Source organism: Falco rusticolus, chromosome 13, assembly GCF_015220075.1.
Source record: "Falco rusticolus isolate bFalRus1 chromosome 13, bFalRus1.pri, whole genome shotgun sequence".
NCBI lineage: Eukaryota > Metazoa > Chordata > Aves > Falconiformes > Falconidae > Falco > Falco rusticolus.
In genome coordinates, this window is record NC_051199.1 from 19,293,961 (window position 1) to 19,321,869 (window position 27,909).

At 43.2% G+C, this 27,909-nt stretch overlaps 1 protein-coding gene across 5 annotated transcripts in view; it reads left to right on the forward strand.

Annotated features, from left to right (window-relative positions):
* The window catches only part of DIS3L2 (DIS3 like 3'-5' exoribonuclease 2), a 195,549-nt gene that overhangs the window by 97,436 nt on the left and 70,204 nt on the right, over positions 1-27,909 (forward strand). For all 5 annotated transcript variants that reach the window (XR_005107263.1, XR_005107264.1, XR_005107265.1 and 2 more), the window contains 2 exons: positions 17,387-17,499; positions 24,141-24,248. Coding sequence is in view for 2 of the 5 variants with exons in the window: in XM_037406892.1 (XP_037262789.1) it covers positions 17,387-17,499; positions 24,141-24,248 (221 nt within the window). In the remaining 3 variants the exon portion in view is untranslated. The remainder of the gene's footprint in view (positions 1-17,386; positions 17,500-24,140; positions 24,249-27,909) is intronic.

Here is a 27,909-nt window from a genome sequence, read left to right on the forward strand (position 1 = left end):
TTCTTGTTTTAATTGCTTGTTTTCAGAAATCTTAGAGCAGGTATCTGCAAGCTGCACTCTGAAGTAGTTTTGGTGTCAGGAAATACAGAACCATAGTGTTTTGCATAATCAGGAGCTGTAATTTGATTTAAGCAGATCTCAGCTGTCTTCTGTCATTATGGGAGTTCCAGCTGAATAGCTAATATGCCACTGTTTCAGACTGAAGTCTAGTGAAAATTTGACCTTGAATCCGCAGTCCCTGGACAAAGGAGTCCAGTTTTTTGAAGGTCACTGGCTGAATTGCTTTTTGGTGTTTATGGGATGCTGGTAATTGTCAGATGGGCAGAGTGTGCCTTATAAGTTGTGTTATTCTTCTCATTGCCTTTTAAGCTTTCTGTTCTGCCTTATTTGTACTTCTGCTGTGCCGTAAGCCAACAGAACAGAAAGTAAAGCTCCAGAAGCCAAATCTTGATGAGTCTGACTTAAGGAACTTCCTTCTTTAAAGCTTACTTTGCCATCCAAGTTCTGCTCATTTAGTTTGATGAGATCCAGTAACAGGCTTGGTTAGAAATATTGCATGATTTGATTAGCTTATCCACCACTAATAAAGAAGATAAAGGTGGTTTTTTTGTATATGTGTTTAGTTTTTCTTGCTTTTATTAATCATCACAATATGATGATATCAAAGATGCCGTTCCCTTTTTTTGGGTTGATTTCATTCTGTGCAGTGTGGCCAATGAATTGTCATGTCATTTAGACCCAGGTACAGAATAGTATTACAGGGCTATAAAACTGATTAAAAAAATCAGAGATGAAAGAAAATTTGAGGCCAATAAAATTAATTATACTGTATGATAGCAGTTTTGAGGCAAGATTAAGGAAAAACTGCTGTTCTGTTTCATAGAAAATTTAAACAGTCTTCTTGAGAGATCCTAAGCTGAACTCTGTTCCCTCTGTTTCCACTTTGTCATCTGAATTACTGCAGATTTATGACAGTGTTGTGATCCCACAGCCCCTCAGATCTAGGGTGTTGAAACTCTGGCTTCTGAGCCTTTACCGCTTACATATGCATGGGTTTTAGATACTGCAGGAAACCATTCGCTGAGCTGGTTTGTGGTGCATACATCTGCATTTTTCTCTTATCCGTAAGCCATTTGGAGAAAATGTTCAAGGAAAATATCTGTTTGAACAAGAATTCTTCTTTCCCAGAAAGTCTGCAAAGCCATTGCAGGGGTTGTCACTCGTCCTTGGGACTTGTTGGTGTATCTGCTGATCAGGGATGTGGCTGCTCTTTAAAGTCTGCATTGTTTCTCTGACCCCAACTGCAGAAAATGCTGCATGAGGCCTCTTCCTCCAAGCTATAAGGAGGGAGATGTACCAGTGCAGAGGGGATCCTCTACTTGTAAGGTCCAGCCAAGAGGGTTCTAGGCGTTACTGGGATGTTACTTGATTGCAGTAGTTGTGTAGCATGGCTGTTAAAAATCCCCTTGTGATGCAGAGGTGGATGGCTGCAGTGCTGCCCCATGCCCTGCTCAAGCCTCTTTGGAAGAAGTCTTTTTCATGCAATCCAAGTGAGGGAAAAAAAACCCAAACAATTTTTTTTTTTTAAAGTTGCCCTTTGAGTTGACTTCATTCACGTGCTTTGCCTGTCTTCCCTGCTTTGTTGCTTTTTTGCTTTTCTCTGTAGAGGCTTGGATCAGACTACAGGGTCACTCTGCATAGAAAAGGTTTGCAAAGCTCAGTTTTTCAATTAAAACAAAAGCGGAAGATGCAGAAACCTTTCTCCTCTTTGAGTTCTCCAAAATAAACTTTGCCAGTGTGTTTTAGAAGAGACGTGAAGAAACCAGGAGAGAGTATGGGACAGGGCATGGCTGTCTTCCTGAAAGCAAAACTAAAGATTTGCTTGTCTTGTATCCAAAATCTGTAGGATGGGAAATCCAGTGAGGATTTAGTGCTTTTGAAAGTTTCACGTCCTTCTCAAGATTGTTGTGCATGCTCCCCTTTTTTTCCAGATGAGCCTCAGAGGAGAAAATCCAAGAGGCACATGAGCGCATGCACTTGTTAGTGGCTGACCCAGCCTGAAACCCCTTGTTCACACCCGTGCCTCATTTTTCTTAAACTGTGAAGTGGGAGCCTGCTCGCAGCAGCCCTTTGTGTCCCAGATCGCCTTTTGGCTGGAGCTGTGCATCCTCCAACAGGTTTGTTCCACCCTGGACTCCTCTCAATGAGAAGATGCTCTGAGCTGGAGCCTTCCTTAAGAGTGATCTTGCCTGTGCCTGTCCTGGGTATTGTGTGCTCTGTCTCTCCTTTCAGCCTCTGATCTGCGGTGAGAGTGGTGCCCACGCTCCATCACAGCACTGCCTCAGCCTTAGGCCAAGGAGAGCCACCCCCTGGAAAAGCCAGTTTTGATGCTGGTGAATATCCCAGGGACTGGGTTTTAAATCGGTGTGAAAAGAACAACCATGGAAATACCCTTTCTTTTATTTTGAAATCTGAGTGTTTATTTTGAGGAGACCTTGTGGCTCAGAAGGAAGTACAGATGGAAACCAGCTCCTGATGGTCTTTGACAATCAGTTAGGGAGGGAGTTGAGGGGCTGAGTGGGAACAAGTGGCATAAAAAGACTGCAGGAAGCCCCTCTGCACCCTTGGAGCAGGTATGGTGGCTAGCCAGCCAGCTCAGCGTGGGTCCCCAGGTGAGCAGAGGAAGGATATTTCAGCATTGTCTCTGTGCCGCAGTATTTTATTTAAGACATGCAGTATCTCTGAAGCAGAGATGTCCGGTCTGGTAGCTGGAATCATCTCCATTTTTAAGGCTCCTGATGTCTGCAAGGAGATGCTTGCAGAATCTTTCAAGTGAAGATGAGTAATAAAAGCAACTAAGAACCTATACTGATGGACTCTTGTCCATTATCCTCCCAATATGCTGCTGAAGCACAAACTTGATCCAGTATTTCATGAACCTTTTCCTCTGCCAGCTGTGGTTCACTATTGTAATGCTAAATTCCAAAGGTTAAATGTTTCAAATACTTCCTGATCCGAAGAACACAATCCAACATTATTTGTAAGCCGCCTGTGAGGATATCTGTTTCACATGCAGCTGACATATAAGAGATATCCTGTGCCTTTTTCTAAGGCGTCACCTCAGAGATACAGCTACAGAGCTTGTTGCCCAAGAGGACAAGGTGCGGGATCCTCAACAGGGTATGAGCATCTCATCGTCTCTGTTCCTAGCAGGAGGAAAGCAACAGAAATGTGTGTATTTATATACCTGACATACGTACTTCATGTGTCGTGGTTATTTTGCTCCTGATGGGGAATGCTCTGATGGAGGATAGTTCTGTCAACCTGTTCCTGGACAGGACTGAGCTCTGGCTGGCTGGGAGACTCTTCAGCTTCCAGCACTGGGACTTCAGCCTTCAGACCTGTCTTCTGCAGTTGGCAGAGACATCCAACCACCTTGTATCACAAGGTCTTGGACGTTTTCCTTGCATGCAGATTGAATCTCTGTGGATTCATTACTTTGTGGCCCACTGTGAGCTGATAGCCTTACTCAGTGATTTTCAGCCTGTGCTCTGCTGACTACCATAGCACATGTAGAATACTGTTACAGGCCCATGAAATGTGGCTGGCAAAAGCAGGGGTATAAATCCATCAGCATATGTGATTTTTTTCAGATACCTGTGCTTTGACTAATTTTTTTCAGGAACGTTGGATTTAGAAAGGTCCAAAACCAGTGCTGGGAGTCCTTTGGGTTCACTTATTTGTGTTGACTTGCTTTCAAAGCTACAGCCATTCCCAATGCTTCAGTGTTAAGGAGAGCCCTACGAGACCTCAGTCTTGTGCTTAATAGAGCCTCTTGATACGTTTTGGAGGTACCCTCAGGATTTTTGGCTTTAAAAGTTGCTATGCTAGCTGCAGTTATTAGACAAGAAGTTGTTTAGAGGTTAGAGCTTATCCAGGGCTGGCAAGGCTGCATCACTCATGAGGGCAAAGTTGTGTTTAAGAGTTACATAGCTTTTTATTCCAAATGTAATGTGGTTAGAAGAAATTATTATTTTTTCCATCTTTTTTTTGCCCATATGTAAAACACGTTAAAAACCAAAACACCACCACCAAAAAGCCAACATGAGCAAACCACATATCTGGCATCCTCATGATGTCAGGAGATCTCCAAAAAAAATCAATAGAATGCAGAACCCAATTCAGAAAATGTCTCTCTGTTGGTATATAGCACCCGTATAACTACAAGAAAAACGAAACCACGTGTTGCCTGCACTACTTCTATCAGGCAACTAATCAGTGCATTTCAGAAGATTTTGAAGAATGAAATTGTCTTTGTCCTCAAGCATTCATTGCTAATTTATTCAAGACTCTGACAGTTTCTTTGCCTTGAAGGATCTTAGGCAACAAGCAAGAGATAAGGGACTGTTTTTGCACCTTTGCTTAGTTTTTAAAACTTCTCAGTACAACCCTATCAGTTCTAGTCACTGGGTGGAGGACTCTCCCATGCTACATCCTCAGTAAAAGATGGAGAGGAATTTTTTGCAGTAGTAGTCCACAAATCTATCATGAAGAATTAGCTGGTAGCAGAGTATCACTAGCAAAGGAAGCATGGGATAGTTGTAGGAATAGCTGTATTTTAATGGAGCTTGCAGTAGGATATTGCAGGAGTTGGAACTTTCAGGGATATAAGTCTTAAGTGGGCCAGTCTGGTTTTGAGAGGTTTTATATTGGAGTCGCTTTTGATTAGCGATCGTGCTCCTCGTTATGGTTTAATGATAGCAGTAGGGAGGTAAGCTGCTGGTCACATTTGTGAGTGTATATGTTTAAAAGAGATCAGCTCAAATAAAGAAGGAAAATAGGGTTATTTATGTAACGGCTTCAGAAATATGAACAACTGTACTCCATTAGATGACTCAGCGTAATCTCGGAGTAAAAAGAGGGGTCTGGACTGCACCTAGTTTCTACAGCCTTTGTAGAGCTGTTTTGGGGTAGGTTGAGGTTTTAAGCAAGTTCATTTCAGTCAATGTTCTTTTGTGATCCTTTCTGCACGTCTTCTAGCAAATTTTGCAGCCAGGAGCCTACAACAGAGCTGTTTGTACGGATGTTGCAGACTTTCGCAGAAAATAACCGTACCTGAATGTTTTCACCCAGGGTGCACATGTTTAAAGATTTATTCTGATCTCATCATGTAAGAGCATGCCAGGCGACCTGCATGTCCCAGTGGCACCAGGCAAGTTTCCCACACTTGTCAAACCTCTTCTGGGAATTATCTGCAAGTGGTGTTTTTATTTCTGGTAAGGTACACAATTGGTGCAGTTGTGTTTGAAGGCTGCTTACTGGTAGGAACAGAAATTAAATTTGACAGATTTAAAGGCGGACAATTGCATCTAGTGAAATGTCAGGCTGTGATGGGAAGGGATGCAGCAGAAATGATTGGGGTGGGTGCATTTCTGAGGGGTTCTCTTACTCGTGTGCAGGTCCTTTGATGCTGATTTCAAAGCAGTACTTTGGGCCATACTGACAGAGCTTCTGTACATCTCCTTGTGTGTATATTGATAACTAACATTGTTTTCACCGTTGTTCTTCCATTTCTGTATCCCTAAAATCTTTCACAAAGTAACTCAAGTTTAAGTATTTAAATCTTACTCTAAGGAGGAATTGTTGTACTGGCAGAATAGAAATACATTCTAACAGGATGTTTTGCCCTGGTTTTTATGTCCTTAGTGACATCGGTTGCATTTTGGAGTGAGATTGTATTAATACATCATTGATCTTGCCAGTGTTCACCTGATGACCTAAGCAAATGAGACCTCTGCAGTGTGCTGTTCCCAGTTTTCTCCCTTCCCTTTAAATCTGTTCAACCTGTTTGATGAATTTAAATCAAATATACCTAAAGGGAATGGGATAAAAATCTCAAAACACATTGTGTTTCTGTATGTGTCATGAAAATGGGGTATAAGCAAAGAGAGCTTCTTTTATTGACCCAGATCTGGGAAAAGTGCAGCATGACCTTTCTCCTTAGCAGACACCAGCCAGTCCACCGTGGGCTGAAATTTTCAGAAACAGAACTGCAGAGTGAGGACTGTGTCTCTGTTCAGGGAGCTCATTTTACACATTTGGTAAGCCAACCAAGATTTTGCCAAATATTGGTAAAATTAACGCGTGTGTACTGTCGTCCCTATTGACACTGGGGCTTCTTGTTCTTAGACTTTGTGGACATCTTAGTAGACATTCCCTAGTGCATGAGCTCCAGAAACCTGTGCTTGAAAACACACCTGTAGAGCCCTGTAGCCCCCAGATGGTCTCTGCCATCTCAGTAACTGTCTGGTCTTCCTCTCCTTCTGTCCTTGTTCTTTCCTGATGTAGGTTGTAAACACTGGGTGGGTTTAATTTTGCAAAGTTGTAGCACTTATGTTTTGCTTTTTAAGACAAAAATTTCCTTCTTCTATTCACCTTGTCCCTCTGGCTGCTTAGGACTGTAGGTGAAATTTGCTGCAGCAACACAAGGTACAGACCTTTCAGCTAATCTATTCCCGCAGCACGGAGTATGGTAAGAGTGTGTAACTGGAGCCATGCTGGGCTGACTTGCTTAAGATAAACACTGAAGAATGGACTAGTGTTGAATCAAAAGTTACATTATGAAATACTATGTTTCCTTGTTGTAAGATGTTTGAGATGAACAGAGGCCAGAGTCAGAGAGAAAATGACAGAAACTCCACACTGATATATAAGTCAAAGGTAAAATGACCATAACTGCAATTTACTTAAATTTATTGCAGGCGGTCAAATATGAGAAAAATGAAGTAGTCCTACAAGGAGTGGATTGTGCATAACATTTGATCAGTTTTTCCTTTGGTATTGGACATAATTAGCTCACCTCTCCTGTTACCTGCTGATTAGTTTGGTGGGTTTTTGTTGTGTCACTAGGAAAGTGAAAAAGGCATATTACAGTGATTAGAAACAGGTACATATCCTTTCTATCAAGGGCTTGTGGTTGCAAGTTCTTTGCAAATCTTTGAAATACACAAAATACACTCAGGTCTGTGCCAAATCCAGATCCCTGCTGTGTCCCACAGTGTGCTCCTGTGTAACGCTGGGGAACTGCAGCACGTACAGTATATTTTACCTTTTCCTTTAGAGTAACATGGGGTTGTGTGCGGAAACACACATCACTTCCAATTTCCAAGTGCAAGGTTGAATGGAATCAGAGGGCCAGATTGCATCACCTTTCCTCCACTGACACTCTCTTGAGACCAGTGAGACAGCTTGACAAAATAGGGCTCCCCTCAGCTTGAGTGGAAATAGGGAGCTTGCTCCGAACTGGTGGTGGTTGAAAGGGAAATAGACTGAGCCCAATCCCCAGACAAGTGCATTAAACTGCATGATAAGGTATTGGGGTGGAGATTAAGGAAGTTTGGATTTAGTTGGAGCATTGATTGCTGGAACATATTTTGTTAAAACATTCTTTGCATGTATTTGAAAGCTACTTGTGAGAAGATGGGTTAAAAGCTTGGTTAAGCAAAAATGGGCAGGATTTGTTATTGGTAATTCATATTTATTGCACCAGACTTTTGTATCAAGTATAGACATTTTATAAAGGTTCCAACCTTATCCCAAAAGCTTTTTTTATTTATTTTATTTATAGTACAAAAAGAAATCTGTAGGGAAAAAGACACAGGATTAAAACAAAATGAAAGGTGGCTTGTCTATGAAGGACTAATCTAACGAAGACCGTGGCTGCAGAACATGCAAAAAAATGTGCAAATACCAGTAGATTCCTCATAAAGTGAGTTTACATTCCTGCAGCGAGGAGAGATGCTCGGGTGAAGTTGCCTTTGAGTCGTTTCAGTACATAAATTCAGGACCTGGGACAATTCCCCAAAGACAGACATGGGATTTCACATCCCAATGGATCTCACTGATGTTCCAGGATACAGGCTTAAAAACAATAGTGTCTGATTGTATATTGAAGAAAAAACCCAAATGCCTTTAAGGAGCTGGATTATGGGAAGAGGATCCAGAAATTCCTGTACAAACAAATCTAAAAGCATTTCACTTAAGATTTCTGTTCTCTAAACAGGACCTCAGGGGCCAGGAGAGTCTTTAGACAAGTACCGCAAATGATAGGTGATGACCAGATAGAGCTAGAGAAAACCAGATTTTTCAGTAAATTTAGCAGATAAGAATCAGAAGATGTGTGAGGAAGATAAACTGTAAAAGGGTACGAATAGCTGGGAATACATTCCCACATGGTTAACTTCAGTCTTACGTTCTGTTGCATGCAGGTAGCAAAGAACTTACTGCTGTATTTATTCTTTATTATCAACTTCCTTAAATGGCAGGATCCTTCAGCATTAGTGGGCTATTGTTTTAACTTTTAATTTATTGCAATGCAGGGGTTTCAGAACCCAGCTGAATGGGAAAAACATCTTAACAGTGCAGTTCACTAGAGTATTTCTTGATTGTTGACTATTATGCTAGTTACACACAAAGAGTAAAACCAGGTGCAGATGGAAATATTTTGGAAATCTTTCAAAAAATAAACAAAAAAGTTGGATGGCTAAAAGTGAAATCTCAGCAGCTGCTTTCTGTTCTCAAAGTTGAAATGCCAAGGCTGTTCAGTGGAAGTACCTTGAGTGTGTTTGGCCTACCACTAAATCCCAAGGTGTCTTTCGGTGCCTGGGAATGCTGACTCAGCTGGGATTGCTGTGTACAGTAGAGATATCACAAAAGGGACTGACCTAGCAGCAGAGAGAGGCTGATCCCTCCCCACTCTTAAACCTTCATTTCAGAAACAGGATGACATCCTGCACCCAAAATGATTGTAATTCATCTTGAAAGCTGCTGGGTGGCACTTCCCATCTCTTTGCATTCAGAGACTGCTGGTTTCCTGATAGTTAGCCTCTTGAATGGGTCTTGGAATAGTGATAAAAAACAATTCATGATGTGAATACCAGAATTTGGCCTTTTACATCCATCATGTTGACTGGAAACCTTGCTAGTAAGAGACTGCTTGAGAGAGCTAAGGGCAGTCTGCCTTGGTAATGTCTCCCTACCAGCAAAGAGCGCTTTCTGAGCCGGGGGTCTGAGTTCACACCAGTACAGTTATTGCCTCGGTGTCCAGCTTGACATCTTGTCTTGGTGAAGGGTTGAAGATCCATCTGGCAAGTGCTTGGGATAGACTCTGAGTAGCAAAGATTCATGTTGGGTCTAAGTCATAAGTAGTCATCTAGAGGTTCTCCCAGAGGTGATCATATAGCAAGTACCGGCATTTGGTGGATAAATCTGATGTATTTGAAGTTTGTAACTCCTCTTCACTTTGCTCATTACACTTGAATGTTGCAAAGAAATCAATACAATTTACAAAACCTCTAAGTGGAACTTGCTATTTTGGCATCTCACAAAGTCTGCTAGGATCTTTTGTGGGCACAGAGGAGACCAGTTTACCTGTGACCCTCTGCACTGTAAACAGGTACCAGCATAGGAATGGGGAGAAAACCTGTGTGGGCAGAAGGTGGGATGGGGGCATCACTGCATAAGGAACTACTACTGTGTGTGGTCTCAGTCTGCCAGTGCTGGACACGTTTGATATAACAAAGAAATGGCACATTATTTTCATTTTCCATCATTATACTGTCTGTCCCCATTTTTCCTGTGCTCTGGGCCTGACTTTACTATTAAAATACTTCTGCCCTGCTTTCATCTGTGTTTTCCTGCTTGTATCTTGCTCAGCAGTGTGAACAAATCTTTATGCAGTGTGCTTATTCTGTTGGATATCATTCCCCATGTCCTTCAGTCTGCAATTAAATGTTTTATCTTGTACATGCTGTGTAAATTCTGTCCTTCTGACTATTTAGTGGTTTTCCCTGAGGAGAATACCTTCTTTGTGTAAGTATCCAACTTAATGGTGCAGTGGTACCACTTGCACAAAAGAGCTTTTTCATTCCTCTCTGGAGTTATTACATCAGGTTTGAAGGTGGTTTTCAGGAACAGTGTAGGCAGTAGGTGCGTTCTGGATAACAGCATCTCCTGTCACGAGGTGATGAAGAGCTGCTGTGGGTTCACTGGCAACCCACAGGACAGGACACTTGTTGTGTTTCTCTGCCTTAGTAATGTGGTATGATCTGTGAGGACTGAAGACCTGATTTCTGATTATGACCTTAGATGTTTCCAGCTCATGGCAGCTGGAAGTTGGAGGAACACCACCAGCATGAAGATCTACCCTGTGTTCCTGTGGGAGGATCGACCCTTCTGCTTTCCTTTGGCCTGGGAATGCCTCTTGCTGACCAAGAACGATCTCTGAGCATACCCTCCAGAGCTGGGCAGTGTGCGGGAGTGCCTTCCTTGCCAGGGGCTTTAAATGCTAACCTTAGCCAAAGCCTTTGAAACAGTGCTTTACTGATTTGGCTTCTGCTGGTTTGCGTATAAAACTCGGGGCCCTTTAATGCATGGTGTGTGAAGTGCCACATTATGGAGGTGTCCTGGCTTTGTTTTGGGGTATAAAAGGTAGATTTTAAATTGTTAAGTGGTTTTAAGACATTGCTGAATTTATTAGCTGCTACAGACAAAGCTTTATGCAGTTCACATGGAAGACTTGCTCCCAGCATTTAATTTAGTAATAGATAAAGTCTTCTCATAATTCTGAAACTATTTAAAGAATTTCTGGTGGCTCATGGAAAACTCTGGAAAATATTCTGCTTAGGAGGAGTTCCCTTCCTGGTATGTTTTTCTGCTTTTCATCTTCACTTGTCCTTCCTTGCACTTCATGAACACGAGTTTTGTTTTGTACCTTACCTGGAGCCAATTCCAAATTAGATTGCAAAATTGTAGTTGTCTCCCTAACGTTCAGTTGATGCCAGAGACAGAAAGGTCGGGGTACTTGAGACCTGAGTAAAATAGTGCTTTAAAAGTCGCTACAAAACAGGTAGGAGTTGTTCTGGATTTTAGACTCATTGATGTCCCACATTGACCTTTTCACTTAAAGAAGGAATAAAGAAAATAACAAAAAAACTGTCATGCTTTATTTTTATGAAATGCTCTGAATATTTCCTGTTTCTCTCTGGACTGCTGAAAGCATCGCTTTGCAACATCACCGTTCCTCTCAGTGGTTTCTCAGATACTTTCAGAAATCCAGGAAGTGCCAAGACTTCACTATGGGAAGAGTTACACTTGAAGATGGTTTTATTTTTTTCCCCTTCCCCTGTGATCTCCCTCTGTTTCTCACTTTGGGATAACTGGGGCCAATCTGAGTTCTTCTAACGTTGAGGATTCAGTCCATCTTGCAGCCCCTGAGTTTGTGCAGTTAAATGAAAAATGTCACAGTTTTTCTTGTCTTTACATCAGTCCAGCTCCTGGAGAAAAGGATGTAAATGTGATCTGTAAAGGCTAAAGAGTTAAAAGGTTGAAAGGAAACAATGCTTTTAATTGTGATTTTAGAAGCAAAGCAAAAGCCCAGCCCCACCCAGCCCTTCTGCTGTTGGCAGTCTGGTGCAGGCGCTTGGAGGGCTGTGCAGTCGTGCTGGCTCCTCTCGCTTTGCCCTGTGCAAGTGGGGGCCTGACCTTGGCCCCCTCTGCAGGTGCTATAAACCCAGAAAAAAGTGACTAAGCATAGTTCAAAGAAGAGTTCAAGTATCTTGGAACCTTGGCCAGTTCCTGATGGTTTCAAAGTCTCTCTGTGGCTGGTGGGTGAAGGGGGCTGTTTCTGTGGGACATTTTTCTTTCAAACCAGTGGCAGAGTGGCTTGGATGGGAACATCTCCTGGAGGCAATGCCTGGTAGTATTTAGTATTTTGTGGATCGTTACCTGTTGGCAGTGCTTCTAGTTTTCTTGGACAGAGAGGTTTTCCTCTTGAAGTTGTTGCAACATTTACTCAAGTCATATTTATGCTTGGATGGAAACGTTGCTGCTCTGCTCCCTGGGGACTTGTCCCCCTCTCTTGAGATACAGGATTCTGATTCCTTTTGCCACAGTCTTTTTGGGAGCTTATTTCAAGGAAGAGACCTTTAGAGAAGAAAAAGGCTATTACTTGCTTAAAAAAAGGTGTAATTATTTGCATTTTGGTTGGTTAAAGGACCTTCATGTGATAATTTAAAAAATTTGGTTTCCTGGTAAACAAGTAAATGGATTTATGCTCAGTTGCACTGTACTTTCAAAAGGCAAAATGGCCCTAGGACACACAAGTAAAATTTAAGTACTTAATTTAAAATAACAAGGAAAGTAAAACACACGGTCTGATTTTCTGAACAATAATTTGGCTTCCTGTGGTGGAAAAGTAACCTCAGCTGAGAATTAAAGCCACCCACCTTTGTCTTCAGGCTCCACAGCAGAAATATAACTTGCTCTTTCCATGGTTCCACTTCTATTTTTGTATTAAACTCTTCTCCTCCTCTTCTCCATCTTGCTCATTTTTTTGCTTTCCTGCTTGCTCTTTTCTCCTACTCAGTCATTCTCTTTTTTCCCCCTCTGTCTATCCTAAGAGGGACCCTTCTGTAACTCTTGAGCTATAGTAGATGTACATACACATACCAAAGAGAAACAGAAATATTTGGGCTTGGATCAGGTCTTTCATTTAAGGCATATGTTAAAGATGGCCTCTAGCTACTTCCAGCAGCTTCCCCAAGTCTCAATGCAATTTATATTTGTTTTGCATCCACCCCTATTACTATCTGCAGCCCCTCTGGCTGTCCCTTCTGTAACTGAGACCCTCCGTTGTAGACCCTGTCCTTGCCCGTTTGCCCATGATCACATGTGAGAACTTCAGCCTTGATGAATGCCCGTGCTCTACTGTAGCGCTGCTAATAGCAACAAAACATGCATGTAGATTAGAGGTCTCATTTGTCTCTATGCAAGTTTTTCTTCCTTTTGTAAGGTGCTAAATATTGCTTTGAGATAAGAGCAGCAGCATGGTACCTGCAGGGCAGGGGAATGGCAAAGAGCTGTAATTATTTGCTGCAAGAGTTTGGTCCAGCCAGGGAACAGCCAACTACCCCAAACTGCTGGCAGCAGGTAGGTAGTTGGCTGTTTTCTGGTTAGAGAAAACACTTTGCAGTCTGCTTTGAACTCTTCTGTGTCTCCCTGAGGGCTGAAGGCAGTGTGAGAAATGGTGCTTAATACAAAAAACTTGCTATTAGATTTTAAGTTGACTTAATGCTCTTGCTAGTGCTTGTCTTCTCTCCTGAGAATGATGATGCTTGAAGGTGAGATGGGAATGAAGGGGAGTGTGTGTGCAAGCTAGAGAATTACCTTCTGCTGTTTCATCCTTGAAGAGCTGCATTTTTAAGTTGCATGGTCCTAAAATTCGCATACGCTAAGGTGTGAAGTGAAGTTGACTGGTCTGTGTCTCTGCATTTGTGCTAGGACTGATTAGGGTTGCTGAAGACAGAGAAGAGGGATTTGCTGCCAGTCTGGTCCCTTGCATACTGTTCAAATACATTCAGTTCACCTTTTTAATTCCTGGGGCAAATGCTTGATATGGCTCGCTAGGTTGTCAGTTTTTATGGAGCTGAAAGGGCCTTTTCCTTCTCTTCCAGCTCTTTCTTGCTAATGCTTTCTTGTTTATAATTTTCCACAATAAAGAAGGGAAAAAAAAGTTCTTTGAACTGTTTTGTAGTAGAGAATGAGATCATCAGTGAAAAAAATTTAAAAAGGAACAGCTTGTTCTTTGCTCTTCTCTGCAGTGCCACCATTCTCCTTGGATTTTAGCATCATATCAGTGTTCCACACACAGGATTTTGGAGTGGGTTCAAACAAACTAGATTCTCAGATCAAGGAGCCAAACCTTCTCCAAAACTGCTGTGTGCGTAGTGCAGTGTCATGCTAGGGGAGACCTGCCTTTTGTAGCTCTATCGCTTGGTAAGCTTCAAGAGGGAATCCACGCTTCCAGAAAGCTGGAGAAACACAGGTGCGTTATATTGTGCCATTCTGGCAACCTATGTGATGGTAAACAAAAAGGGAAATTGTCTTCTCTGTGTGCAGTGCTGCAAGAGCATCAGAACTGTGTTGCTTGCAGTAAGGTGGCAACAGATCCCGTCCCTCTTGCACACATCATTGGACCAAGAGGAGCTTTGATGGCTGCGTGCCCAGCCCTTTCCCTGCTTCTATGTGCAGAGCTTGGAGGAGAGCTGCTCGTTGCAAAGGGTCTCATTATCGGGTTTTGCAATGCCGTAGTGTAATTTCAAATAATATTCCTGTCTCCCCTCCATCTCTGTTGCTGTGTCTCTGTAGTTGCAGAGAGGAGTTAATAGAGTACAGGTGGTTAATAAAACATGTGTTGCTTGATTCTAAACTGCATTCCCTGTTGCTAAACATCTCCCAGGTAGCAGCTTTGTAGTGGTAGAGTTCAAAGGGGGTGACGGTTTTGCACCCACTTTCAGATGAAATGATTTTAAATGAAAAAATCCCAGAGAACCTGAGTGAAAGAAGCCATCCAAGCATCTTCAACATTTTTCATTGCAATAGATGCTCCCTTCAGCTCTTGCTTTAATGTCAGCGTATGAAGTGTCTGGCTTAATCTCCTTTACATTCTTATGTAAATTCTTTTTTTAAAAAAACAAAAAAATCCTTAAAACTGATATTGTATACCTAGCTTTAGGGGTTGTTGTGCAGATTTAGCTTCACTGTAGGAGAATTTTATATTTGGGGCGAAGCAAGTCTGTGGTTTGTAAAGTACTTGTTTCTGTAAGAAATTTAGGGCATAAAGTCTATCGTGACGGAGAGCTACATGCCAAGATTTGAAGCCTCTATTTGCTGTAAAAGTAGATTCCTTCGTCAAAATGAATGTAGAGTAAACCATGTGTAGCAGCCTGTGGTGTGTGGTCCATGTGGTGTCTACCCTCTCCCCCCTTTTCACTGCTCTCTCTGACAAGACTCTTTCAATAAATGAGTGCAAGTTTAACTCTCTTTCCCTTTCATTCAGGCCACATTTTCTTTTTCTCCTTGGGAAATAACACAAGACTTGCAATGTGAAATGTTCCTTTTGTGACTTTGTCATAAAAATTTATGAGACTAGAAGAACTGTTTGTGGATCTGGAAGAGAATCCTAGTGAACAGTATTTCTCTATCCATAAAGCTCTTTCATTTTACTTAGCAAATAAACCAGGAGAGAGCGGTGGGCAGGTATTTCTGTGCAGGCTTAGGTTGGTATTTTGTCTAACACATTCAAAAGCAGTGATTTGAGGGAAATCAGCCTGGTTGATCAGTGTGCTGTATCTTCAAGTTCTCTTGGTCTGAATTATTTTGGGGTGAGGGAGATAGGGTGATTCATACTTGAGCAAGACAAACCAAAGAGCTGCCAGTTTGCATTATGTCAATGTATGTAAGAAAATATTTAGATAGAATTTCCATTAGAAGTTCAAAAGCAGGGGGCTTATGCTGACCCTAGCTTTTAGAAGCTCTGGTGGGAAACCTGAATGAAATTTAAGTCCACTCAATGTGTTTTTGTTGGCTGACTCCATGTTTTATTATCTCATGCAATGAGATCTTTCTTGGTTTGTCAATTTTCTACAGAGGACAAAAAGTTCATGTATGTAACAGTGCACATATTGAATTAAAGTGCGATTAAAGGCATGATGTAATGACCCCCTCTCCTTTTCCTTTAGTCAATATTTGCCTGCAGGGTCAATACATTACAATATTGACTTCAAAGTATTCAATATTTTTTTGCCTTTTGAGTGTGTTGGCTTCAAGTGCATGTAATATTAAACCTGTTGGTTGAACTGTTGGTCTAAAACTTACTGCCTAAGTAGTTTCAGGCTTGGATGCCTAATCCATGTAGGGCAGCTTTCAAGGCATGTGATAATATCACAACACAGCTGTAGGCAGCTTTCTGAGGTGAACTATTTAATCTGCAGTCTTTTCTCCCAGCTTTCTAATGAGTGGTGGAATTTGTCCCTTGGTGTGCGATGGGATTATTGCCCCCTCTCCCTGCTCCCATCATATTTGCTCTCTGCAGGACCTTCTGGTGACTGTAGGTTATGTGGACAAATCTCAGCCCCAGCACTCCCATCTCCCATGTGCATTTCTGCTGCCTTTACATCTGTGCTCTGTTGAGTGTGCAAAAGCAGCTCAAAAAGCGAGATACTACTTCATGTACTCAAAGTGCAAACATGGCTTAATAAAATTAAATTAAAAAAATTCACATAATCGCGCAGGACAAGTTGGTGCTCACTTACCTGGACTGCCAGCTGGGGGCACGGTGGGCTCGGTGGCTCTCCTGAGACCTTGAACCTTCTCACGCTTCCTCTTTGCCTGTATGTTTCCATTCCCACTCTGCTGAAATCTAGCACTGGTACCCATCAGAAGGGCACATGGGCAGATGCATATTGACGGCAGCTGTGAACCATTATCTTTCAAAAATGTGACACTCCAGAGGAGGGCTTTGATAATATTCTTTGCAAGGCATACAGAGAAACTGGATTGTCAGCAGCATGGTATCTTATTACGTTGCCTTTTTTAAAAAATTAAGACAAGAAAAAATATTTATGGATACCAAGAAGTTAGTGAGTTCCTCTGAAGAACCAAATGTTATAATTAGGAATCCACTGCACTTAGAACTATTCTACAAATAAGCACCTCAAATCTAGCCTAGCCCTTCCAGAGAAAACAAAGGTCAGCAGGCTGCTTTGAGGATTAGCAAACCAGAATTTCTTGGACCAAGATACTAATTACTTCCGAAGCTGAGGATGATTGCTACTTCCAAATCCAAATTGTTGCCAAAACCTCATGATAAACCTCAGTAGTGCTCCTCTCTAGCCTAACTTTTGAATTAAGATACTTCTAGAGGGGACTCTTAATTAAAGGATAAAAAGCCTAATATAAAGGGAAGGCAGGATAATTGTGGGAATATTCTGCTTGTGGAAAGCTACACTTCTGCATAGCCTGATCCAAAGTCATTGAATACTTCCCAGGTCACCAGCAGCAATTTGGGCTCAACAGGAGTGAAGCTGGAAACAAGTGCAGCTCTGAGAACCCAAAAGCATGTGTGACCTGGGAAATGGTGTCCTGCATTGCCTGTGTGCTTGTGAGGTGGGGTCCCATATTTCTTGCTTACTGTTGCCTGACAGCAAAAGGATGAGGACTAGGCTCACTATTACAGATTCCTAGTTGGAAAGATTTATCCACATGTTTTTTAAGGGTTTTCACATATCTACTGCTGTACTTGAGCATTCACTTGTGTACGTATTCGCTCGTATGTTGTAGCCCCAGTGGCTGTGAATTTGGTAGTGTCCTGAGAGACTGTGGTTTTCATCTCAATGGAAGAGATGGAAAGAAGCATCGTTTTTGTGAGATCTAGGTTTAAAGCAAAAAGGTTACAGTAGCACTGGGAGAGTGGGGAGAGGGGTTAGAGTTAAATATGTCGCCAGTTAGCTTCTACCTGCAGCCTACTGACTTCCTTGTTCAATTTCAGGGAACTTTGAAGTGGGTGTTCACATCGCAGACGTAAGCTACTTCGTACTGGAAGAAACGGCACTGGATGAAGTAGCGAGTGAAAGAGCAACTAGTGTCTATCTAGTGCAAAAGGTGAGGACAACTTTTCCTTTTTTCATCTGACAGCTGTGTCTTCCGTTTACCATAAAGTCATTTTAAAGGTTCGTTTTCAGACTCCCACACAGCCAAACCTAGCTATTATTGCAGCAAACCTACAAAAATGAATAAATTGAGGCAAGCACAAGAGATAACATAGCTGCTGACTACCTCGGAGCTTACAGAGAGAGCAAGGGGTGAAGCAGCAGTTTGTGACCCTGTGTCTGTGGGCAGAGACCCAGGTGTGCCAGGGCTTGCCAGCTCAAGAGCAGCTCCGTGTGACTGGGACTCTGCTGACCTGGGGCTGGTTCAGGACCCAGAGCTGCATGGCTACATTTGTACTGTGCTGAGCCTAACAGACCCGTGCTGGCTCACCTGCTTTGCTGTTGGGAGCTTGATATTTGCAGATGTGGTGGTGGTGGAGAGTTTTGTCTTTCTCTTCAGTGCAATAGTACTAGCTAATCCCTCCCAGAAGTGGAGGCATGGCAGAGCAGGGTATAAAACACCCTGTGCAATCTCACATCTTGAGGTACAACAGAATGTTCGCACTCTTATTGGGGTATCCCAAATACTGGAGAAATTATCTTTCATGATGCAGTGAAAAGATACTTGAAATAGTGCATGTCTTAGTGTAACAGAATCAAATGTTAAACTGACATTTAAAGTTGACTTCTACACTTTAGAAACTAACGGGTTCAAGTTTAACATTATCAGAAAGGAAACATCCAGGTTTTGTCTGTGGCTGTCTCATTTTCAGTTGAATGTGCAGAAACACTTCCTAGCTCATCAGATACCACTGGCGCTGTGCATGTAGGGAAGCTGGGCAGCTCTGCTGGTAGTGTCCTGTGTCGGCTTGAGGCATCAGCTGCATGCAGACGAGTATTGAGGCAGGCTATAGGAGCAGATTAATCTGCCTCTCCCCACACTCCCATTCAGTCAGGCTGAAGTCCTTGTCTCTGCAGCCCTTTCCAGGATGACAGGGCATCTTTTGTGTAATAAATAAAGACATCCTACTTGCTACTTAGGATTAGGAGTGATTCTTCCCCTTCCTTCCTGGATGTTCCCAGGGTTGTTGTAGTCCACGGAAGTGTTGTGGCAGTATTTCCAAGTCAAAATACTGTGATTTGAAGGCATGTGATTTATTTTTTTTAAAGGGAGAAGGAAGATTTTTATATAGAAAGGAGACATTTTTAATGAAAATCTAGTTGAATGCAAAAGCTAATTGAATTTTCTTTCAAACTGCGTTTTCCCCCCAGCACTACCAGTCAGTCATGTGCGATGCCAACATACGTTATCTGTTGCCTGTTATCTTCAATTGCTCTTCCAACTACCATGGCCCAGCAGTCAGGATTAGTGTTTTACCCACACTTCTGCCCTGCAGAAAATATATTTTATGAGTGCAAACTAGGTTAGAGGATGAAATGGTCGATATTTTAATTGCAAGAGATGAAAAGGAGAGAGGGGATGGGCAAAGGAAAGCAGCCAGGCTGTCTGAAACAAGATGGTAGCATGGCTGTTGTAGAAAATATGCTTTCCTTTGATGGAACTGTTTCCTAAGACAGCTGTGATTCTGCTAGAGGTTAGCACCATGCTAATCCTCCCAGAGAAGTTAAATAAAGCCACATGTTTAATTTTCCTGAACCATATATCCAGAAGGGGAGTTATTGTGTAATTGCTAGTGGTCTGTTTAATAAAAGTCAAAAGTTTTTGAAAGAAGAGTGTATCAGGTTTTAAGAAGCAAGAAAACCTAAACAGTTTCCTCTTTTTTGGCACATCTTATAGTGTTATTTTAGGTGTGAAGCAGCTCGAGTGAGAGGTCAGCCATAAATCCCTATAATATTTTATTGGTCCTATTTTATACTGGAGATCAAAGATCGGAACTGTAAGCCTGTCTTCACATTGAGTCCAAGGACTTTGAGACACTCACTTTTGACACCAGCAGGTTGTCAGGGTGTTGATATTTTGATAATCTCAGGCCGAGTAATAAAGAGTGGCTCAAAATCTGAATTCATGGAAGTGTTGATACAACTCTTAGCAGAAATCTTGGCTCATAAACAAATTGCTTATTTCCTTTGAGTCTCTTTTAGTGTATAAGCAAGCAGCTTGCTGAGCCCACCCCATTGTTGGACCTCAGTGTCCTCCTCCCAGCTCTGGGGAGAGCAGCTGATGGAAACTCTCTGTTAATACAATCCCTCCCCATCGGGCTGGTGGTGGGAGAAGGCGTCACCTCGGGGGTCAGTGGTGGTTGTAACCAGCCCGAACCAAGCGTGAATGGGCAGCCGGAGCAAGATGCCAGCAGAATGGGGTTGTTTAAAACTGCCCACGTGACTTTGTGAAAATAAGGGGTCATTCTTAACCAGAGTTTGTTCCCTTTTCCCTTTGACTGACTGATCTTCCCCTTCCATTCCTTGAAAAGCTGCTACAGCAAATCCATTGATGCGAGCCACTGGCTAACCCACTCTGAACCTGGTCAGTAAGTAGGTCCTGGCTGCAGCAGAAGTTTCTGATTTTTGAAGGGAAACATGAGTTTTATCATCCCAGCATGCATTTGCTACCTCCCACTGCCCAGCTCCCTAGGAATGAGTCTGAGGCTGGAAACTCACATATGATTTCTGGAAGCACTTTATTAGCCGAAGAGACAAAACAAAACCAAGGGCTCTCACAAGCAGGAGGTTGGATCTTCCTGTGTCCAAACCAAATCCGCTTGCAGAGGAGCCAGCTGCTAAGCAGTGTGGCTGGCCTTGGTCACAGGTCCATGTGTTTTGTAACACTGAGATGATGATGCATAGGAAACCCCCCAGCCCTGGTGGTGCCTTCTCTTACTTTGGCTTTCCCTTGCTGCCCACTGCTTTGGTGTGCTGGGATGTGGGGCTGCCTGCGGGGAGAGCTGACGGCACAGAGGGGGGCTGTGGGCAATGCCAGAGCACTGAGTCTCAAGCGGTGTACGGCAGTGCTGGAGATTTCACATGTAGGACTTGGAAATAGGGAGAGAGAAATCCTCTGCCTGTGATTTGATTTGAAATGCAGACCCACGGCTGTGAGCATTGTGGATATCAGAGCCTTTCACTCAAGGAACTGCCCTTTCCAGTATCTCTTGCGCCCTGCTAGGTTTGTGGGGAGAGATTATGTCTTTTATTAGTCTGACTGATAGAGGGGGATGAAAACCAAACAAGCTCTCATCACCCAAGCCTTTCTTCAGCCCTGGTTTCTATGATACATTCATTAGAAAGGATTTCCTGGGGGCTGTAGGTCCTTTTTTTCATTATGAAAGTTTTTTCCTCTAGCCCTGCTGGGTCCTTCCAACTGCATTTCTAGATTCAGCTACATTTATGCACCCCCCTGTTCCAGCTTTATGATCCCTGTATAAGCCCAGGTGACTTTTATTTCTACCTGCAGTAAAATAAAGCTGAGTGATGTGATCCCCAACATAGGCACTTCCTTAGCAATTAGCTAAGGAAACCACTCCACGCTGGAGGTGATAAGCCTCGGCAGTGTGTCAGCTAGCTGGATTTCTGCACGCTGTGGCACTCCACATGGCAGCTGGCAGACGCTGGTTTCTCTTGGCAGACAGTCACGGGAAGGGCAAAGCATTTAAAAGATGCTGGGCAACCTTGGGATTATTTGAGGTGATGCTATGCAACCCTGATATTTTGCAAATCTGGGTTAAAGACATACTTAGGGAAATCTCCTCTCATCCTGTGTCTCCTTCAAAAAGAGATGGAGATAATCCTGTTGCAAAAGTATCTTCTGGGCAGCCCCTGGGATAACTCCTGAAACATCTCACTCTCCAAGCGTGACGCAGTTGTGACATCTTTGTATGTTAAATGCTGGGCTTGCAACTACTAAGAATCCTTTCAGCCTGTGACCATATCATGTTAAGGAGAAAGGAAGTGTGTATTTATAACTTAAACTTCTGTGCTTTGTGACAGTTGATTTATTCTCAGTGTAGAGTGTGAAAAGGAATCGTGATGTCAAAGCAGAGGGAGGCAGTTAACCAAGACTGCCATGATGCTGAACACAGGTGTTTTCTTTTAATTCAGTCAGGTAGGCAAGATTGAAATATCCTCAGTGCAAAGTCACAATGTCTTATATATGTATTTGTTGAGCTCAGGAAAAGGTTGACTGAATTCTTGCTCTCCTGCAAGACTTCCCCCAAGGCTTGGGTTAAGTTACTTTGCCTAAAGTTTCTCTCCTGTAAAACAAGGGTAGCACGGGTTGATGCTTCCCTATTTCACAGTAGGTTTGTTATAGCTAATTGCTTGGTGAATGCTTAGTGCTGTAATCGTGATCTGAGTTAAAGCTTTGCTTGTGTTTCACATCACCGAAAGCCCTTCCATAGAATTATAGCCTCTTGAATCGGATATTAATCCTGCTCAAGTACACTTAAAACAAGCATCCTGTTGTTTTGTTTGGGCTATTCTTTGTGGATGGGCTTTCGTGTTTCATGTAGGCATTTTTCTAGCAGACTGTTACTGCTGCAGGAGGTGTGAAGGGAAAGAGGATGTGTTAAAGCACAGAAATATTCAATAAGTACAGTGCATCGCCAGATAATCAATCACAGAGCAGGGGAGAGACAGAAAACCTAGTAACTGCAGCTTTTAATTTGGGTGGAAAAGGGCATGGGAGCTTTTATTAAATTACTAGCACTTTGTTCACTGTGACATGAACTTCAGGGTCTCACGGTGGTCATGGGTGATCTTAGGCAGGCAGGGATTTCCGATAGTCTATAAAGCTATTTTGTCTCGCTTTCTGGTATGGGTTGGCACCGCTTTTGCTAAATTTATAACCTTGTGGTGTGGGTCCTTCCTGGCAGCATGGCAGAGCTCACGTACTGATTCTGTGAGTTATGAATGTACCAGTATTGTTAACATACTGTTCACAACTGGAATAACAGAGTTGACGGCCTTTGTGTTGCGGGAAACAGCTTATCATAATCTGTGCCCTTGTGACCTTCCAGCTGAACCAGTGCTGCTGATTCATGTTGTAAGTGACTCCTTGACAATCACAGACCGTACAGTTAACCTTTTGGCATTAATATGCGCTGCAATTAGAATGGATTTATAGCCATTGTCTGGTGCCAAGCCACAAATGTGATTAAATATTTTAAGAGTCTTTCCTTCAAAGTGAAAGGTAAATATGAAGTGTATGCACTTGAGGAGAAAATGGATACCTGAGACTTCTTTTCTTACCGTTGTAAGTAACAGTTGTTCCCCTGGAGTCTGGGTAGATAAAGTTATCTCTGAAATCACCAAATAGGTGTCACGGAGTTTGGAAGAGCTGGGAGTTGCATGCCAGTTGGCTTCCTGCTGTGCTATATTTACAGGGTGGTAGACAGAGCAATCAAAATGAAAACTAAATTAGATAGCTAAAATATTTTATGGCAACCAAGTAGAGCATTTCTCTATGTTCTTCTGGGAAGCACCAGCCCACATTGCTACTCAAAATAAACAACATGGTTCTTCTAAGACGGCTTCTTCACAAATGTAAATAAGGAGAAGGGAAATAAGTATGTGAAACTCCAATAATTAGGTTTGCTTCATGAAACAGCTGCTAAATATTGGCTTTACTGCAGCCTTCCCCTGAGTAATAGCTCAGGGATGGTAGAAACACTTGGAGCTGCTCAGGTTTGCTCTACTGTGAATATGCTCCAAAGCTTTTGCTTTGTTGCTGTAGTCAAGTGAGTAATTTGTGGTTTGTTAATTCAATGTTCAGCAGCAGAAATATTGATTAGTTGTAGGGAATTAGGACACAGTTAAAAAAATCCCTGCCAGAAATCTCTGTTGGCTGACATTTTGTTCAAACAGAGTTAAGTATAGTAAAATATTGTCCCTCTGTTTGCAAACACCAAGTTCAATAGTCATAAAACAGGTGCTTTTGTTTATCTCACCAACGTCTACATGTTCCTGTCTGTGCTGCAAAGCATGGCTCAATCGTAATTAAAGCCATGCACCACTCCTGTGATGCACGGGAGAGTTTCATTTGTGCTTTGCAGGGAGCAGACTTGCACTACTTACCTAGTTACACAGTGTTCAGTATCAAAGCAAGAAACAGTTCCCAAATCCAAGCTCTTCAGCTCCTGGCTGCCAGGACCATGTTTCTTCAAGTTTCCTGATGTCCTGAGTCTTCCTCATTCTTCCCAGTGCTGAAATGACAGGGGAAAGAAGTGGAAAACAGAGCAAACTTTGTGACCTTAAAAGCTGCAGGGTGAAGTGTTTGCATAGCTGAGGATGCAGGATGCACCAGGATGCTTACTGCCTTCCTTGGAAGGGAGCACTGGGAATGATTCTCAGGTTGGAGACTGGCAGCTCCCTCTGGTCTCGCTGAGGGATGGGGTTGATGTGAGTATTGGTCGCCTTAGCTGTGTCTGACTTCTTCTCATTTCAGAGGATTTGGTTTACTTTTTCAGTCCGTGCCAGCACACTGTTTGCTGTGTGATGTAGCTCTGGCGTGGGTGATGCATCTCAGAGCTATGATGTAGCCACTGCTGCCAAAGAGAATGTGATCCGGAAGGTTTAATACATTTTCTCTTTTTATGTAGTTAAGCCTGTCTTTTACCAACTGGTTAAGGAAGCTTGGTCACAGACAGGTATCTACTAAAAGCCCATATCTCATCAAGGCTCTCTTCTGTTCTCTTCCAGGTGATTCCAATGCTTCCCAAGCTGCTCTGTGAGGAATTATGCAGTCTCAATCCCATGCAAGATAGACTGACGTTCTCTGTGATGTGGAAGGTGACTCCAGAAGGCAAGGTACCTCAAGCAGCAGGCAGTCATCCTGCTAACCAGTCCTCCCTTGGTTAGCCGGCCCTTTCTCTTGCTAATAGAGTGATAAAAATGCCATCCCTATAACACTCGGGTGGATAGCAAAGGACTTGTCGGTGAACAGTACTGGAGGATGTAGAACTGTCCCTGTATCTTCTCTTACTGATGAGATACCGTGGAACTTCCAAATGGAATAATCTCACAACATGGTGGGGAACGGAGAATATTTGTGTGAATCTCAGGAACAGAGAATTTCTTGCTCCTTACCAGGTCACCCATCCATTTAATGTCTTATCTCCAGCAGCAACCCAAAGCTAATGCTTTGGGTGGGAAAAGAAGTTCCCCCTGACTCCAACCCTGCCTTGTGCTCATAGGCAGTTGTGCAATGCAGTGGATGTGGGCAGTATCCCTCAGTGGCCTCTCTGGTCTCTCTGGTAAACAATTTCATTCTTCTTCAGAGCTGCAAATCACATGGATCCAAATAAAGTGTGATAGCTCTTCAGCAAAGGCACAGCTCCATCCTCTGCATTTGTTATTTCCAGGGAGCAGTTCTGGAGGCTATCAGTGCAGCAAGCTGCCTTCAGCTGCCTGCTAGCTCTCCCCAGGTCTTCATTCCTCTCCCACACTCTTTTGTAACCCTGACAATCTCCTCTGGTAATCACAGGGTCACCTTGCTAATCAAGGAGGGCTAAAGACTGCCGCTGTCAGAGGACTCTCCAATATATGTGAAGTACACTATTTCTACTCCGAATTGTTTTTTTAACCAGTGTCGTACTCATGCGCAACTCTGTGGAGGGTGTTTCTTGTGAACTTTTCACAAAGATTAACTTTACTTCCTTATTATTGTCCATGCTGCTCTAAAGATTACTGCATCTTGGTTTGTGCTTTAGCAAAATATATTTGCAGTCCTATACCTGTATTTCTCCAGCAAGTCCCTGCCCTAGCACTGAGGTGGGTTTTATTTGTTTATTGTGAAAAGCGTTCCACTTCCTATAGCGACAGCATGACTACTCATGAGGCTTTCTAATAGTAGCTACTTGGCGAGACTTTTATTGACTCTGAGTGGTCTTCGAATGGCTAATAGTCAAGTCTTAATTAAAATAAGCCTTTAATTAAATCTTATCTCTTGTCCCCTGCAATATATACATTATTTGCTTTTCAGTGTTCAGGCCAGCCCTGTCTGACCAGTGAGAAAATAGAGGAGCTGCAGCATCTGCCTTCTGCCTGCTCGGGAAGCTGCTCTGTGGAGGAGCAGTGGTGTGCCCCTTGGAAAGCAGGCTGCCTGGGGCCAGCTCAGCAAACTGGTTTCTCCCAGGAGGCTTTTCAGGACTGCAGTCTTAATTGAGGTCACTTGATTTGAATATCAAGTGAAAGCCAGAGAAGAATTTACTCCTTCCAAGAGGAAAAGTGGTTGTAGGGCTCTTGCCCAGCAGGGCATTCTTCTAAGAGCTTATGTCTTGAATTGGGACAGAATGTGTCTCCTGTATTTCTAGGTGTTACTATGGCCTAATCTCAGTGTAAGCAGGATCACATGCTCTCCCAGGCTCTGCTGGGTGAAAGGGAGGTGAGTCAAAGGCCCCAGCACAGCCTTTGAACCTCAGCTGGTGGTGGACCGCCTTGAGAACACCAACATCGAGGACAGGACATTCCTTGGTGAGGCACACGTGAGGCCAAAGGGCACTCGATTGCACCCCGCGTGCCTGGCAGTATTGTAACCTCGAGCTTGCAAAGCAGAGCGCAAGAGCCCTACTAGAGGTGAGAGATGCTCTGTGCTCCCATTGTTACTGTTCCAAAGCAAATAGGTATAGAGCTAATGCATCTACCAAGGAAAAGCCATGCAGATTCCTCACTGGATTATGAATATTGATAAACTGTTGGGATTTTAAATTCTTGTTTCTTTTAGAAAAATGACGCCAATCATCTTTCTCGGGGACAGGCGCTTTCTTGGTTTTACTGCTTTTGGGTTCTGGAGTTTTTTTCTTCTAGTTTTCATAGAGTGTAACAAAATGTTGCCTAAGCAGCTCCACATAGCTTGGTGGACTCCAGTGGGATAGTGTGACATGATGTATCTAAAATGACTTTCCAGAGGCAGAGGCGTTAACCATATTGTTGCATCTGTGCTGTTCTTCAGAAGCAGAGCTGGGCGTTTGTAGGAACAGCGTAGCACGTTCTTGTTCAGATGCAGTCAACAGAAAGATATTTGAAAACAAACGATGCAACTCTCTTTTTAAGTTGCCTGCTGACGTCTTAAGCACAGCTCTGCTGGTTCCTTCTACCAGTGAGGAAGAAAAACTGCTTCAGTCTCAAACAACCTATACAAACAATGTGTCTTTCAAGGCTCAAAACTCTGTTGTCATGAGCCAGAACGTCATACGGACACTGCCTTGCAGGGAGAAAGTCCTCAGCCTCCTGCACAGCTATGTCACACCCTGACAAGAGACCCGTACCACCAGGGACTGTGCTAATGGGAGGGTTTCAGCTGAGCCACACTGGCTGCCATCACATGGTGTGCTGGGGACTACAGCTTTTTCTTAAAAGCAGCCAAAGCTGGGGGAAGCCTTAACATAACCCTAGAAACGTCTCAGATGCTGGTAGTCTGTCTGGAGTCTGGGTGCGCCAGGTTTGCTGTGGTGGGGGAGACCTTGCAGACCCGTCTTGTGGGCTGCTTGTTGTAATCTTCAAGTCCCAGCTCACAACCCCCAAATGGAGCTTCTCCACACTGCTTTGCCCATCTGTCAGCCACTGGTATGTGGGCCGGCCAGCCTTGTGCGGCTTTGCCTGCAGAAGAAGAGCTAGCCTGTTCCTCTGGTGGGGTTTCCAAACGAGGGACACAAGGCTATGGTTACCCAAAGTCTGCTTGGATGGCTGCTGGAGGCAGAGACAGAGGGCATTTCCAGGAAATATTTGGATGGTGGGTAGAGTGAAGTTAGCCTGCTGCAGCAAGGCTGGATCTGGTAGTTCTGCTCACTACACAGAGGGATTACTGGACTGCATGGGTCAGGATGCACTCAAACTCCATTCCTTACCTATGTGACATGTCTTCAGTGCATCCAGGCAATCTTGGTGAGAAGGTGTTTATTGAGTACATTAATAACAGATCTCTCGGGGTCATTACTGTCCAGTTTACACAAGTTAGAGCTGTTGCAGGAGTGGAAAGTGGATGCTTTGCATCGGGGGGTGGCTTCTGGTTTAAAATAAAATAGTTTTATAGGTGATTTATAGATTATTTTCCTCTAGATTCCAAAATATTTTGGAAGCTCAGAAATGTTCCTGGCTTGAGTTTGGGCCTAGGACCATAGGCATGATCAGAGAAACAAGGGGTCAGTGAGGGGCCATCTCTTCTCCAGACCCACCAAAGTCCTACTCAGACACATCACGAGTGCTAGTGAGACACTGGGGTTCCTGCAGTAGTCCTGAAAGCAGTATTTTAAAGCCAACCCCTCATGGCCTGCTAGCCACACTTTAATTAAAGAGATGGAATACAATCTGCTGTGGTTTGGATAGGAGATCCTTTCTTTCGTGTGTGTTGCCTGTTGCCACTCCTGCACCTAGTAACCTTTGAGTCAACTGCCTGATTTCAACTCCGAGCAGGCTGTAGTTCTTTGAGCTCTATGAAAGAGGGAAACCAGGTAGAACAGGGAAATCCAAG